The 15,111-nt window shown below is 43.1% G+C and overlaps 1 protein-coding gene across 2 annotated transcripts in view; it reads right to left on the bottom strand.

The window, feature by feature from the left end:
• Positions 1 to 15,111, bottom strand: part of ttbk2b (tau tubulin kinase 2b) — a 56,956-nt gene that overhangs the window by 15,452 nt on the left and 26,393 nt on the right. For both annotated transcript variants that reach the window (XM_061987374.2, XM_061987375.2), the window contains exons 9-13: positions 14,581 to 14,706; positions 14,356 to 14,513; positions 12,827 to 13,019; positions 6,194 to 6,405; positions 5,614 to 6,031 (exon numbers count right to left, since the gene is read on the bottom strand). In XM_061987374.2, coding sequence (XP_061843358.2) covers positions 5,614 to 6,031; positions 6,194 to 6,405; positions 12,827 to 13,019; positions 14,356 to 14,513; positions 14,581 to 14,706 — 1,107 coding nt within the window. The remainder of the gene's footprint in view (positions 1 to 5,613; positions 6,032 to 6,193; positions 6,406 to 12,826; positions 13,020 to 14,355; positions 14,514 to 14,580; positions 14,707 to 15,111) is intronic.

The raw sequence follows: 15,111 nt of genomic DNA on the forward strand, positions 1-15,111 counted from the left end.
GGGATCACGGCGGACGAAACTGCTCATGCTCAGGGTGTTTGCGGAGATTCGGGGTTTTGCACAAATGTGATGCACCATGTTAGATGTCCCGGTTTTGTGACTGTCGTAGACATAAACAGCGTCGCAGCTCTTGCAAATCATGTAGCAAGCATTACTATCATCCTGATTTACAACCTCATAAAAACGAGTCCACGCTGAACTTTTCTGGCCTTTTTTTCCCCTGGTCTTTAGTATTCCTTTTTTAGTTTGTCGCGTACCACGTTTTCTGCCGGCGTTGCCATCTCTTTTTTTTTTCTTCTTCTGTTGTGGCATATGCTGCAGGTGCCTGCTCGTTTTTCCTATGTGGGTAACAACATTTAACTATGTATATATATTTCTGAATTGGTTTAACTGCCACCCGCCTGAATCTATTTAAAATCTAATTTTTTTTTATTTCAACCGCCCGACCCGACCCGCGGATAAAATCTAATTTTTTTTAAAATTTCAACCGCCCGACCCGCGGATAATCCGCGGACTCCGCGGTTGTGTCCGCAAACCGCGCATCTCTAGTGGGGACATTGTTGATTGTTATGTCATGTTCGGATGTACTTTGTGGACGCCGTCTTTGCTCCACAGTAAGTCTTTGCTGTCGTCCAGCATTCTGTTTTTGTTTACTTTGTAGCCAGTTCAGTTTTAGTTTCGTTCTGCATAGCCTTCCCTAAGCTTGCCTTTTTTAGGGACACTCACCTTTTGTTTATTTTTGGTTTAAGCATTAAACACCTTTTTACCTGCATGCTGCCTCCTGCTGTTTTCGACATCTACAAAGCAAATAGCTACCTGCTGCCACCTACTGATATGGAAGAGTATTACACGGTTACTCTGCCGAGCTCTAGACAGCACCGACACTCAACAACAACACATTATTTGCAGGCTATAATTACTGGTTTGCAAATAATATTTTTAACCCAAATAGGTGAAACTAGATAATCTCCCACGGCACACCAGACTGTATGTCACGGCACACTAGTGTGCCGCGGCACAGTGGTTGAAAAACACTGCGTTAACATACCAGGCACGTTCTCAGTTGGTTATTTATGCCTCATATAACGTACACTTATTCAGCCTGTTGTTCACTATTCTTTATTTATATTAAATTGCCTTTCAAATGTCTATTCTTGGTGTTGGCTTTTATCAAATACATTTCCCCAAAAAATGCGACTTATACTCCAGTGCGACGTATATGTTTTTTTCCTTCTTCATTGTGCATTTTCGGCCGGTGCGACTTTTACTCCGGAGCGACTTATAGTCCGAAAAATACGGTACACGAATAGCTATAAAAGCATAGGCAAAGGGGTGCTAAAAACCCCACAATGGTGCTGTGATCACATTGAGGTTCCTCGCAACTGGGGTCTGGCTAAAAAAACAGGACTGTGCCAGTCGGCCTTGAACTGAGCCATGCCAGCCGCGTGGGACGGAATTATCGGCATGTTAGCCTGGTATATAAAATTCCCATACGACGCAGCTGAACAGGCCAACATTTAATTTGCAGCAATACAGTTTCCGAAGGTAATCGGTAGTATCGACTGCACTCTCATTGATATAGAAACCGTCATCACATGATGAATATGTTTATGTAAACAGGAAACATTTTCATCAGATTATATCCATCCATTCATTTTCTACCGCTTATTCCCTTCGGGGTCGCGGGGGGCGCTGGAGCCTATCCCCATCTCAGCAACAATCGGGCGGAAGGCGCGGTACACCCTGGACAACTCGCCACCTCATCACAGGGCCAACACAGATAGACAGACAACATATATATGTGCTGCGTAAATACAATTTACCAACATTGTAGCAACTCTCTGGTCAAACGGGGTGGGCGCTTTATCTCCGGTTTTGGACACACATTAAACCTTGATGTCGGATCACTTTTTCTTTTTTATTTCTGCCTTTGTGCGGTTCTCTGATCCCACACCATTAACCCTTTTGTTTGCTGCTAATGCCGGAAGACAGCGTGCCTTCACCCCAGCAAGTGGCACCGAAAATTTGCAGGGCTGATTTAAACCTACTAAGTGGCCTAATGGTTAGAGTGTCCGCCCTGAGATCGGTAGGTTGAGAGTCATAACAAAGACTATAAAAATGGGACCCATTACCTCCCTGCTTGGCACTCCGCATCAAGGGTTGGAATTGGGGGTTAAATCACCAAAATCATTCCCGGGCGCGGCCACCGCTGCTGCTCACTGCTCCCCTCACCTCCCAGGGGGTGAACAAGGGGATGGGTCAAATGCAGAGGATAATTTCACCACACCTAGTGTGTGTGTGTGTGTGTGTGTGACAATCACTTTAACTTTAACTTAAATGTGATTTTGCTCATGGGATGTACAAAATAAATGTTTTTTGTGCGTACAACATTTTCTGGATTTAAGCATACACCAATTTTTGGGGGGGAAATCTTATTAATGCATGAGGCCCCAGGTCCGCCAGAGAATGATACGACGTAACAGGAGGGATCAGTGTTGCCAATTTAGTGACTGTGTCACTATAATTACTAAGTATTTGAAGTATTCAGATCCCTCTAGTTCAGTGGTTCTTAACCTGGGTTCGATGGAACCCTAGGGGTTCGGTGAGTCGGGCTCAGGTCAAGACACACTCGACTCATCGTGTAAATAAAAACTTCTCCCTATCGGCGTATTACAGATACGGCAACATCAGAAGTCAGACTGATTTGCAGGTGTGTAATTTGTTGTGAGTTTATGCACTGTGTTGGTTTTGTTGTTTGAACAAGGTGATGTTCATTCATGGTTCATTTTGTGCACTAGTAATAAAACATGGCAACACTTTAGTATGGGGAACATATTCACCATTAATTAGTTGCTTATAAACATGCAAATTAGTAACATATTGGCTCTTAACTAGTCATTATTAAGTACTTATTAATGCCTTATTCGGCATGGCCTTATTATAACGCTAACCTTCTAACACTAACCCTAACCAAATAACTCTAAATTAAGTCTTTATTACTTAGAATGTTCCCCTAGTGTCCAAAAAACTCTAAATTAAGTCTTTGTTACTTAGAATATGTTCCCCTAGTGTCCAAAAAACTCTAAATTAAGTCTTTGTTACTGAGAATATGTTCCCCATACTAAAGTGTTACCAAAAACATATAACTTTGTCTTGAATATGAAAAAGAAAAAACATTTTATTTTTCACTAAAGAAGTGTTCGGTGAATGCGCATATGAAACTGGTGGGGTTCGGTACCTCCAACAAGGTTAAGAACCACTGCTCTAGTTTCTCTTTTTCTAACAAGTGACAAGCAAAACATTTAGTGACTTTTGCAGCTCGCCAATTACGGTTTTACCAGATCTGGCAAAAATGTCACATATTTTGCATGGTGATACCATTTTGGTACACACTTAGCTCAGAATAACTACAAATGGTTAGAGATGTCCGATAATGGCTTTTTTCCCGATATTGTCCAACTCTTAATTACCGATTCCGATATCAACCGATACCGATATATACAGTCGTGAAATTAACACATTATTATGCCTAATTTTGTTGTGATGCCCCGCTGGATGCATTAAACAATGTAACAAGGTTTTCCAAAATAAATCAACTCAAGTTATGGAAAAAAAATGCCAACATGGCACGGCCATATTTATTATTGAAGTCACAAAGTGCATTATTTTTTTTTAACATGCCTTTAAACAGCAGCTTGGTATTTGGGACATGCTCTCCCTGAGAGAGCATGAGGAGGTTGAGGTGGGCGGGGGTTGTATATTGTAGTGTCCCGGAAGAGTTAGTGCTGCAAGGGGTTCCGGGTATTTGTTCTGTTGTGTTTATGTTGTGTTACGGTGCGGATGTTCTCCCGAAATGTGTTTGTCATTCTTGTTTGGTGCGGGTTCACAGTGTGGCGCATATTTGTAACAGTGTTCAAGTTGTTTATACGGCCACCCTCAGTGTGACCTGTATGGCTGTTGACCAAGTATGAGTGCATTCACTTGTGTGTGTGAAAAGCCGTAGATATTATGTGATTGGGCCGGCACACAAAGGCAGTGCCTTTAAGGTTTATTGGCGCTCTGTACTTCTCCCTACGTCCGTGTACACAGCGGCGTTTTAAAAAGTCATTAATTTTACTTTTTGAAACCGATACTGATAATTACCGATATTACATTTAAAAGCATTTATCGGCCGATAATATCGGCAGCCCGATATTATCGGATATCTCTACAAATGGTGGTAAATATCAACAGCGTACCTCACCAGGCATGTTTCGAGGTTTGAGATACTGTATATGTGCTGTGAAAATTGTTCAGCTAATACCGTATAGACCAGGGGTCGGCAACCTTTACCAGTCAAAGAGCCATTTTGACCAGTTTCACAAATTATAGAAAACAATGGGAGCCGCAATAATTTTTGAAATTTTAAATGAAATAACACTGCATACAACATTTTTTTTTGCTTTGTGCTATGTATAAACCAGGTGTCTGACACGCTGCCCACACCTTTATATGGAATTTTTAAGCTGGTGCGGTACGCGGGTTTTTAATGAATAGCGCTTGTCAGCGTCATGCGTGCCGTGATGGTACAGCATATAGCGCCCACTACAACCAGCGTGCCTGTTCAGCCACATGTTGAATGGAGCTTCCGCTTGCTCACGTAGGTGACAGCAAGGCATACTTGCTCAACAACCACACAGGTTACACTGACGGTGGCGGTATAAAAAAAACTTTAACACTCTTACTAATAATGCGCCACACTGTGAACCCACACCAAACAAGAATGACAAACACATTTCGGGAGAACATCTGCACCGTAACACAACATAAACACAACAGGACAAATACCCAGAATCCCATGCAGCCCTAACTCTTCCGGGATACATTATACACCCCCGCTACCAAACCCCGCCCACCTCAACCGACGCACAGAGAGAGGGAGGGGGGGGGGGTTGATGTGTGAGGGAGCAGGGTTGGGGTGGGGGCGGGGTTTGGTGGTAGCAGGGGTGTATAATGTAGCCCGGAAGAGTCAGGGCTGCATGGGATTCTGGGTGTTTGTTCTGTTGTGTTTATGTTGTGTTAAGGTGCAGATGTTCTCCCGAAATGTGTTTGTCATTCTTGTTTGGTTTTGGTTCAAAGTGTGGCGCATTATTAGTAAGAGTGTTAAAGTTGTTTTATATGGTCACCGTCAGTGTAACCTGTGTGGCTGTTGACCAAGTATGCCTTGCTGTCACGTACGTGTGCAAGCAGAAGATGTATATTGTATAACAAGTGTTGGGCTGGCACGCTGTCAATACAGATTGTAGAGGGCGCCAAATGTTGTACCATCATGGCACGCCCTTATTATAGCTGTAAGGGTGAAAATCGGTGAATATTAATCCCGGGAGTTTTCTGCGAAAGGCACTGAAATCCGGAAGTCTCACGGGAAAATTGGGGGGTTCAGCAAGTAAGCTGCTGAGCCGCATCAGAGTGATCAAAGAGCCGCATGCGGCTCCGGAGCTGCGGGTTGCCGACCCCTGGTATAGACTGTATACAATGACCCTGAAAATGACCACTGATTTTTCAAGACCCGTTTCAATGTACTATTCCAAAATAAAAATAAAACTACTATATAACTACTAAGTACAAACCGACCTGATCCATGTGGGGTCTTCCCATTAAGACTGAGGGCATCTGTCCCAGCATCCCTGGCAACCTCTTGTGGCCAAGTAACCATGAACCTACAGAGCGGTGTGACAGAAGGGGACTGCCCAGCACAGCCGGACTATCCTGCGGGCCAGAGGGGTGCTTCTCTGTCTCAGCCGTGCTGCAAATCCCAGCTGGCTTGTCCTCACGTTGGGCTTCAGCTGAAGGCTTGACGGCTCCGGAACTAGTGCCTTGGTCCAGCTCGAGCATCACCCACTCTTGGGAGTCTCCCTCTTGGACCACAGGACTAACGTTGACTGCAACAAAGCCCCCGCTGACGCCGCTTTCCTCGGCAGTCCCGGTGCCGGAGTGTTCATCAGGCAAGGATTTCTCCCCAGGTTGAGCAAGGACAGGTGGTTTGCTTCGACTGGAGAAAGAGAAAAAAGAAAGTTAGGGAGGTGTTGGAGGGAATGATACATCACATTTATTACCTTGCATTGTCTGTAGTTTAGTATATAAGCAAACCTCAACACTAGATGAGGAAATACGGCATCATAGCATTACAATATATTATGTTGGTATTACGAACCAGGACTCAAGGAAGCGTTCAATAGTAGGCTTGGGTTCAGGTGCGACCCTCCTTTCAAACGCCAAGCTCTGGCTCTGTCGCATCTTCCGGAGCAGAGGCACAGCCCGGCCCAGGTACATGGTCTCAGATCGCACTCGTCTCGGAGAGCTCGGAATAGACCCGGCGGGGCTCTGGTTCGGCTGGTTCTGACTGTGCTCATCCTCAGTTGCCACCTAAACAAGATTGGGGACAAGAATGGTTAAAAACTGGAAGAGAAAGTAAATCAAATACCGTAATTTCTGGACTATAAGCCGCTACTTTTTTCCCTCGTTCTGGTCCCTGCGGCTTATACAACGGTGCGGCTTACGGTAACCAGGGGCGCGCTCTACCGAGGATGCGCGAGACTGAGGCAGACATCTGGCGCCAGGTATCGAGAGCAATACAAAGAGTAGGAGAGCGTCAGCGACAGTTTGCGCGAAGGAAGTGTTCATGCAAACACCCTCAATATGGAAAACAAACGGAGAAGTGCATATGATGCTGCTTTTAAGTTAAAGGCAACCGATCTGGCTGTCAAAGAAGGAAATAGAGCTGCTGCACGTACCCTCGATATCAATGAATCAATGGTGAGACGTTGGAGACGGCAGCATGAAGAACTGATTCAATGCAAAAAGACAAAAAAATCCTTCAGAGGTAATAAAAGCAGATGGCCGGAACTTGAAAACTTTCTTGAGGACTGGGTGAACACACAGAGAGCAGTGTGTTTCCACCGTGCAGATCCGACTGAAAGCCCAAACAACCGCCAAAGAAATGAATATTGAAGATTTTAGAGGAGGACCATCATGGTGTCTCAGATTTATGAGACGAAAAGGACTGTCCATTAGGGCACGGGACGACTCTGAGTCAGCAACTCCCTCCCGACCACAAGGAGAAAATAACAAACTTCCGCGAATTCACACAAAGAAAGATAGACAAATATTCCATCGGACCGGACGAGATAATAAACATGGATGAAGTGCCTCTGTCCTTTGACTTGCCTCTCACAAGGACTGTTAACAAAAAAGGTGAATCGTCCATCACACTGAGAACAACTGGCCATGAGAGAACACATTTCACTTGTGTTCTGGGCTGCACAGCATCCGGACTAAAGCTTCCACCGATGGTGATTTTTAAACGGATTACTATGCCAAATGAAAAATTCCCGAAAGACATCTCCGTAAAAGTCAACCAGAAAGGGTGGATGATGGAAAGCGTTATGAAGGAATGGCTGAATGAGTGCTATGGCAAGCGACCTGGGGGATTTTTTCGCAAAAAAAAAAGCACTGCTCGTTTTTGTCATGTCTGTGTAATCGTGTTTTGTTTTAGTCATGTTTTGTTTAGTTATTGACTCTTTAGTTTCTGGCTTTTCACTCCCTTGTCTTGTTTCCATGGTTACCCATTAGTTTCACCTGTTCCACGTTTGGACTCATTATGCACTCTTGTTTGTCACCATAGCAACCCATTAGTTTTCACCTGTCATGTCACGCACCTGTTTTGAGTCACGCACCTGTTGTTAATCATGTCTGTGTTATTTAAGCTTTTCATTTTCTGTTGTTCGTCCTGGTGTCATATCCTTTCTAACCCTGCTATCCTCTCGTTTCAAGCCCTGTTCACGGTCCCATGCCACAGTAAGTGTTTTGTTATTTCGTGTTCAGTTTCTGCCTTTGTGCAAGTTTTGTTTTCATTCGCCAAGTTTTTTTTTACCTCCGCCATTGTGCGCGCTTTTCGTTTGTTCCTTTTTGATATTAATAAATAAATCATGTACCCACCTTCAAGCCATGTCCGATCCAAATTCACTTGCATCTTGGGAAAACATAAACTCCATAGTCCAAGTCTTGACAGTTTTGGACAGCATGAGGGCCCATATAACAGATTCTGTGAAAGCAGCCATCAAGAGCACAAACTCTATTCCAGCTGTGATTCCTGGGGGCACAACGAAGCATTTGCAGCCACTGGACATCAGTGTGAATCGTGCTTTTAAAGTGGCACTACGAGTTCAGTGGGAGGCATGGATGACTAACGGTGAGAAATCATTCACCAAAACTGGTCGCATGCGAAAAGCAACTTTTGCTCAAGTCTGCCAGTGGATCCTGACGGCATGGAAAAGTGTGAAAACATCCACGATCAACGGCTTTCGAAAAGCTGGACTGCTGCGTCGTGATGATGAAGAGGACGGCGTAACGGCTGACGAAGCCGGAGCCGTTGATTCCACTGACGAAGAGGAAGGTTTTGAGAGCGAGAACAAAGGAGAGAGAGTGGCTGACGACGCCATTTTGGACCTGTTCTTCTCCGACACAGACAAAGAGGATTTCGGTGGTTTTAGTACGCAGGAGGAAGACGATGACACAATGATTAAAGACTGACTTTTCATAGACCGGTAGTAGGCTGGTTATTTTGATAACATAAACGGCCGCGGGACTGCACTTTTACTGCCGTGTTACAGGCGAGCACTTTGTATTACTTTGCACCGTTGTATTATTTGTACTCTGCACGAATGCTGTTCGCCATGTCAAAGATGTGAAAGTTTGATTGAATGATTGAAAGATTTATTGTTAATAAATAAACAGTCATTTCTGTCCCGACAATCCCCTCCGTGGTAGCAGGAACCCCTATATACTACGGTAATTACACATCAAAACGCCTGCGGCTTATAGTCGGGTGCGGCTTATATATGGAGCAATATGTATTTTCCCCTAAATTTAGCTGGTGCGGCTTATAGTCAGGTGCGCCTTATAGTCCGGAAATTACGGTAACTTATCTAGTGCAGACCTGGGCATTTTGCGGCCCGTTGTGCGCCTCTGTCCGGCCCGCGTGAGCCAATCATAAATTACAAAATACATTTTAAAAAGTATCTATGTGCAATACAACTATGCTGCTTTTGTTTTGAAAAGCGTTATTTGTATTACTTCCGTGTGGACGTATGCGCGTGTGTGATTGTGAGTGAATGTGAACAGCAGCAATCATAAATTACAAAATACATTTAAAAAAGTATCTATGTCGTGCGTGCAATACAACTGTGCTGCTTTTATTTTGAAAAGTGTTATTTATGGACGTATGTCCGTGTGTAACCTGAGAGTGAAGGCGCACAGCAACAAGTGATGCCCGGTTACACCCGAGATGTCAGCTCACGCTAAAAGACGAAAAGTTGATGACAAATGGCGTGTTTTCAACAAGACATGGACTGCCAAGTATTTCTTTACAGAAATTGAAGGTAAAGCCGTGTGCTTAATTTGTGGTCCACAGGTTGCTGGGTTTAAAGAATATAATTTGAATCGCCACTACATGACGAAGCACGAGGAAAAATACCGGAATCTGTCCGATGAAGAGCGCGCAAGGGAGGCTGATGCATTGATGGTAAAACTGCAAACCCAACAAGGACTTTTTGCCAAATTTCACACCCCCAGTTTCATCATTTCTCACAAAATCGCCAGAAAAAGTAAGGCGTTTTCTGACGGAGAGTTTATTAAGGAGTGCTTATTGGACTCTGTTGCGCTGATATGCCCGGAAAGGAGGGGCGCATTTGAGAACGTGTCACTCTCCCGACGCACTGTAAACGAGGCGGGTTGAGACCATCGCTGGAAACTTGGAGCTTCAGCTGAAGAACAGAACGGCCGACTTTGACTGTTTTTCGCTGGCTTTGGGTGAGAGCTGCGATGTACGTGACACCCCCCAGCTGCTCATCTTCTTACGTGGGATAACTGCAGACTTTCAATCACGGAGGAGCTGGCAGCCATGCAGTCAATTAAAAGGGACAACCACAGGTAATGACTTGTTCACATAGGTAAATGCGTGTTAGGACTGAAATGGGACAAGCTGGCAGGTGTGACAACAGATGGTTGTCCAAATCTGACGGGGGAAAATGTTGGACCTTTATAGAGGATGCAGGATAAAGTGGCAGAAATTGACATTTTTGCATTGTATTATACATCAGGAAGTGTTGTGTAAGACAGTGTTAAAAATAAAACCATCAAAAGCAATCTGCTTTTGTATAAAGTTAAGTTAGGTTAAATTAAATTATTATTATTTATCTTACAGTATATCAAAAATAATATTGAGCACAATTTAATTGAAATATTGTCGATGTGGCCCTCCAGCAGTGCTCGGGTTGCTCATGCGGCCCCCGATAAAAATGAATTGCCCACCCCTGATCTAGTGTAAAAGTGTGTGGTTGTAAATGGTCACAAGTTAATGTACCCCACTGGGGATTCTTCAATTGTGTATAATGCTGAAAATGTATATCAGGAATATTCAACTAAATTGTCTTAGAGCGCGCATTTCCAGAAAGCTAGGACAAGGGGGCCAAAAATACATCCTCTTGATTTTGGTCGATTTTTTTTGTCTGAGTTACAGGAGCGCTCTCTGTTGTTTTTAAGGATCTTCTGTAAAAAAAAAAAGCTAGTCAAAAATAATCTCTTTGACCTTGTGTTTTTAAGAATCTGCTGCAAAAATTTTAAGTCTCTCACAAGTTTTGTGAACTGAACTAGCCCAAATAATGAAAAAGAGAGGACCTAAAATGGAACCATGAGGAACACCACTGGTATGTATAACTAAAGAAGTTGAACATATAACAACTGACTGCATCTGAAGTTAACAAGTTATCGCAACACCTACCGGTACTTACATTAATCACATTTCATGTAACTACAAAACCCCAAACCAGTGAAGTTGGCACATTGTGTAAATGGTAAATAAAAACAGAATACAATGATTTGCAAATGATTTTCAACCTATATTCAATTGAATAGACTGCAAAGACAAGATACTTAACGTTCGAACTGGAAAACTTTGTTATTTTTTGCAATTAGCTCATTTGGAATTTGATGCCTGCAACATGTTCAAAAAAAGCTGGCACGAGTGGCAAAAAAGACTGAGATAGTTGAGGAATGCTCATCAAACACTTATTTGGAACATCCCACAGGTGAACAGGCTAATTGGGAACAGGTGGGTGCCATGATTGGGTATAAAAGCAGCTTCCATGAAATTCACAGACAAGGATGGGACGAGGGTCACCACTTTGTGAACAAATGCGTGAGCAAATTGTCGAACAGTTTAAAAACAAAATTTCTCAACGAGCTATTGCAAGGAATTTATGGATTTCACCATCTACGGTCCGTAATATCATCGAGAGGTTCAGAGAATCTGGAGAGATCACTGCACGTAAGGGATGATATAAAGTATTTTGTACAATTGACTGCATCTGAAGTAAACAAGTTATAGCAACACCTAGTTACATTACCTCTAAAGGCCTTAGTTGGCCACATGTGTGGACAGCACCTTTTAGCTCTTATTTCCAAAATTGTGTACACTATTGAATTGGGGTCTTATGGCCACTTATGTGGACACTTATATTGCCATCTGGTGGTGTCAGAATGGAATTTGTAGAAGAAAACAAAAGTGTAAAAATAAGAATTAGCATGTCACTAAACATGAAGTACACGTTTGTTACTTATGGACTAAGTACATCATATCAAAAGATGATTCTTAGTTTTTATTCTAATTAGGGTCCAATAAGCCCAAATAGCGAAGAGAAATAAAAAAAAAAGCATGTAAACAAACACTTTGGGACTTATCACATTACAAAAAATGTGTAACTGCCAAAAAGAAGAGAACTTAAAGGGGTGCCTTGAGGAACACCTTCATTGTAAATCACATATTTGGACCGCTGTGTTCTATATTTGCTAGCTGGATTTGGCCCCCGAGCCACCAGTTGAATAGCACTGATTTAAAACATCAAACGTATTAACTAGAGATGTCCGATAACGGCTTTTTTGCCGATATCCGATATTGTCCAACTCTTAATTACCGATTCCGATATCAACCGATACCGATATATCCAGTCGTGGAATTAACACGATATTATGCCTCATTTTGTTGTGATGCCCCGCTGGATGCATTAAACAATGTAACAAGGTTTTCCGAAATAAATCAACTCAAGTTATGGAAAAAAAATGCCAACATGGCACTGCCATATTTATTATTGAAGTCACAAAGTGCATTATTTCTTTTAACATGCCTCAAAACAGCAGCTTGGAATTTTGAACATGCTCTCCCTGAGAGAGCATGAGGAGGTTGAGGTGCGGGGGTAGGGGGTACCAGAGGGTGTATAATGTAGCGTCCCGGGAAGAGTTAGTGCTGCAAGGGGTTCTGGGTATTTGTTCTGTTGTGTTTATGTTGTGTTACGGTGCGGATGTTCTCCCGAAATGTGTTTGTCATTCTTGTTTGGTGTGGGTTCAAAGTGTGGCGCATATTTGTAACAGTGTTAAAGTTGTTTTTCCGGCCACCCTCAGTGTGACCTATATGGCTGTTGACCAAGTATGCTTGGCATTCACTTGTGTGTGTGAAAAGCCGTAGATATTATGTGACTGGGCCGGCACGCAAAGGCAGTGCCTTTAAGGTTTATTGGCGCTCTGTACTTCTCCCTACGTCCGTGTACACAGCGGCGTTTTAAAAACTCGTAAATTTTATTTTTTGAAACCGATACCGATCATTTTTAAACAGATACCGATAATTTCCGATATTACATTTTAAAGCATTTATCGGCCGATAATATTGGCAGTCCGATATTATCGGACATCCCTAGTATTGACATTTTGAAAAACTATTTTCTGACAAACTCACCCTCTTTATCACTGGCTCCACATGTTGCTGGGTTTGTATGCGGTCCATTTCTTCCCATACATCTCTCACAGGCCTGGACCCAGTGGGCACAGGCGGGCAGTTGTCAGCGTCACTGAAGCGCTCCCCGAGCATGAGAACATCCTCAGTGTTCTCCCTTTGCAGCTCCACTGGCAGCACTGAAGCATTGGCCATGCTGAGGAGGAAGAGACAAGAGAAGGTTATTTAAAGCCGATAGATCATGGGTGTCAAACTCTGGCCCGCGGGCCAAATTTGTCCCGCCGTGTAATTTCACTTGGCCCTTGAGGAGATATCAAATTAACAGTAGAGCTGGCCCGCCGATTATATATACAGCGGCGGTGCCGCGGTACACCGCATTCACCGCTAATTGTCATACTTGCCAACTCTCCCGGGAGACTCCCATATTTCAGTGCATTGTCACGTCCCCTTTTCCTCCAGTCCAACAAGTGCTGGCACAGCCATTACAAAATGTGCGGCTCTAGCACGCACCCTCAAGTGAATGCAACGCATACTTGATCTTCATTGATACAGGTTACACTGAGAGTGCCCGTATAAAAAACTTTAACACTGTTAGAAATATACGCCACAATGTGTAGCGTCCCGGAAGAGTTAGTGCTGCAAAGGGTTCTGGGTATTTGTTCTGTTGTGTTTATGTTGTGTTAAGGTACGGATGTTCTCCCAAAATGTGTTTGTCATTCTTGTTTGGTGTGGGTTCACATTGTGGCGTATATTTCTAACAATGTTAAAGTTGTCTATACGGGCACCCTCAGTGTAACCTGTATTGCTGTTGATGACGTATGCCTTGCATTCACGTGTGTGTGTGCGTACAGAAGCCGCTCATATCTTGTGACTGGGCGGGCACGTTGGTAGAAGGGATTAAAAGCGGACGTGACGATAGCTTGTAGAGGACGTTTAAAGCAGTGCCTTACGCCCCCAAGACTGTGGACTACGAGATATAATGACTGATGAACACCTTCGTTCGATAATGAAGGTTGCCTCAGCTCAAAGCCTGAGCCCCGACATTAATGAACTAGCATCCAAGAAAAGATGTCAGGTATCTGGCTTGGGCACATCAGATTAGATCAGTGTGTTGCAAACTGAGCAGTTTAAAGTCCTGAATGGTTGGTTTATTCATTATTTTATTTTCAAATTTATTAGCCTGTGGAAAAAGTTAATGTTGATATTTACCTCAGAAGGCTGAAAATAGAAAAGAGGCATTAAATGTGTATTTAAATTGTATTTGATATGCCATTGACATTTTTTAATTATTATTATTGTTATTATTTGAAACTCGATTTTGCATGTCACTATAAAGTTATATAAGCCTTGCTTGTTCAATATTTAATGCAAAACTTGTTTGGGTCCCTATTAAAAAGTTAATTTGTTCAACCTTGGCCCACGGCTTTGTTTAGTTTTAAATTTTGGCCTATTCTGTATTTGAGTTTGACACCACTGCTATAGATAGATCATTTATAACTTTTTAAGCGCTTCGGTAAAATGGTGACAAGTACCCCAAATGCGCTGGCGTGAGGCGGGTGAGCTCCTGGCCGGTTGGCACCGCCGCAGCAACGGTCAGCATGTCCTCGGGGTCGCATCTCTCCCAGTCGTAGGGGTCGTTTGCCCGCACATTGTGGCTTTCCATAGCGCTCTCAATCAGTGACATCAAGAGCTGTCACAGGGGAAACGCGCGTGTCAACAGAAACAAAAAACATATACAAAAGTAAGAGATGGCTAACCTTGTAGTCTGGAATTGTGTTATAGTCCAAGCTGAGAATGTGATCCAGGTAAGCACTGAATTCAGATGGTAGGTGATTAAGCATCAGGCGATGGTCATATGCTTCTTTTAGATTTCCTACTTGTTCCTGTGGGGAGGAACAGACTGTATTATACAGTATCTCAAAAAGTGAGTGCACGCCATACATACAAAAAGTGGATGGGCCATTCCAACAAAAATCAGTGTCATTAAGAGTGTTACTAAAGCGGACTTCTTTCATCTCCGTAATATCGCTAAAATTCGTTCCATTTTGTCCACTAGCGACGCTGAGATCATTATTCATGCGTTTGTTACGTCTCGATTACTGTAACGTATCATTTTCAGGTCTCCCTATGTCTAGCATTAAAAGATTACAAATGGTACAAAATGCGGACAAGAACAAGAAAGTTTGATCATATTACGCCTATACTGGCTCACCTGCACTGGCTTCCTGTGCACTTAAGATGCGACTTTAAGGTTTTACTACTTACATATAAAATACTACACGGTCTAG

This window comes from Nerophis lumbriciformis, linkage group LG26 (assembly GCF_033978685.3).
Source record: "Nerophis lumbriciformis linkage group LG26, RoL_Nlum_v2.1, whole genome shotgun sequence".
Taxonomy (NCBI): Eukaryota; Metazoa; Chordata; class Actinopteri; order Syngnathiformes; family Syngnathidae; genus Nerophis; species Nerophis lumbriciformis.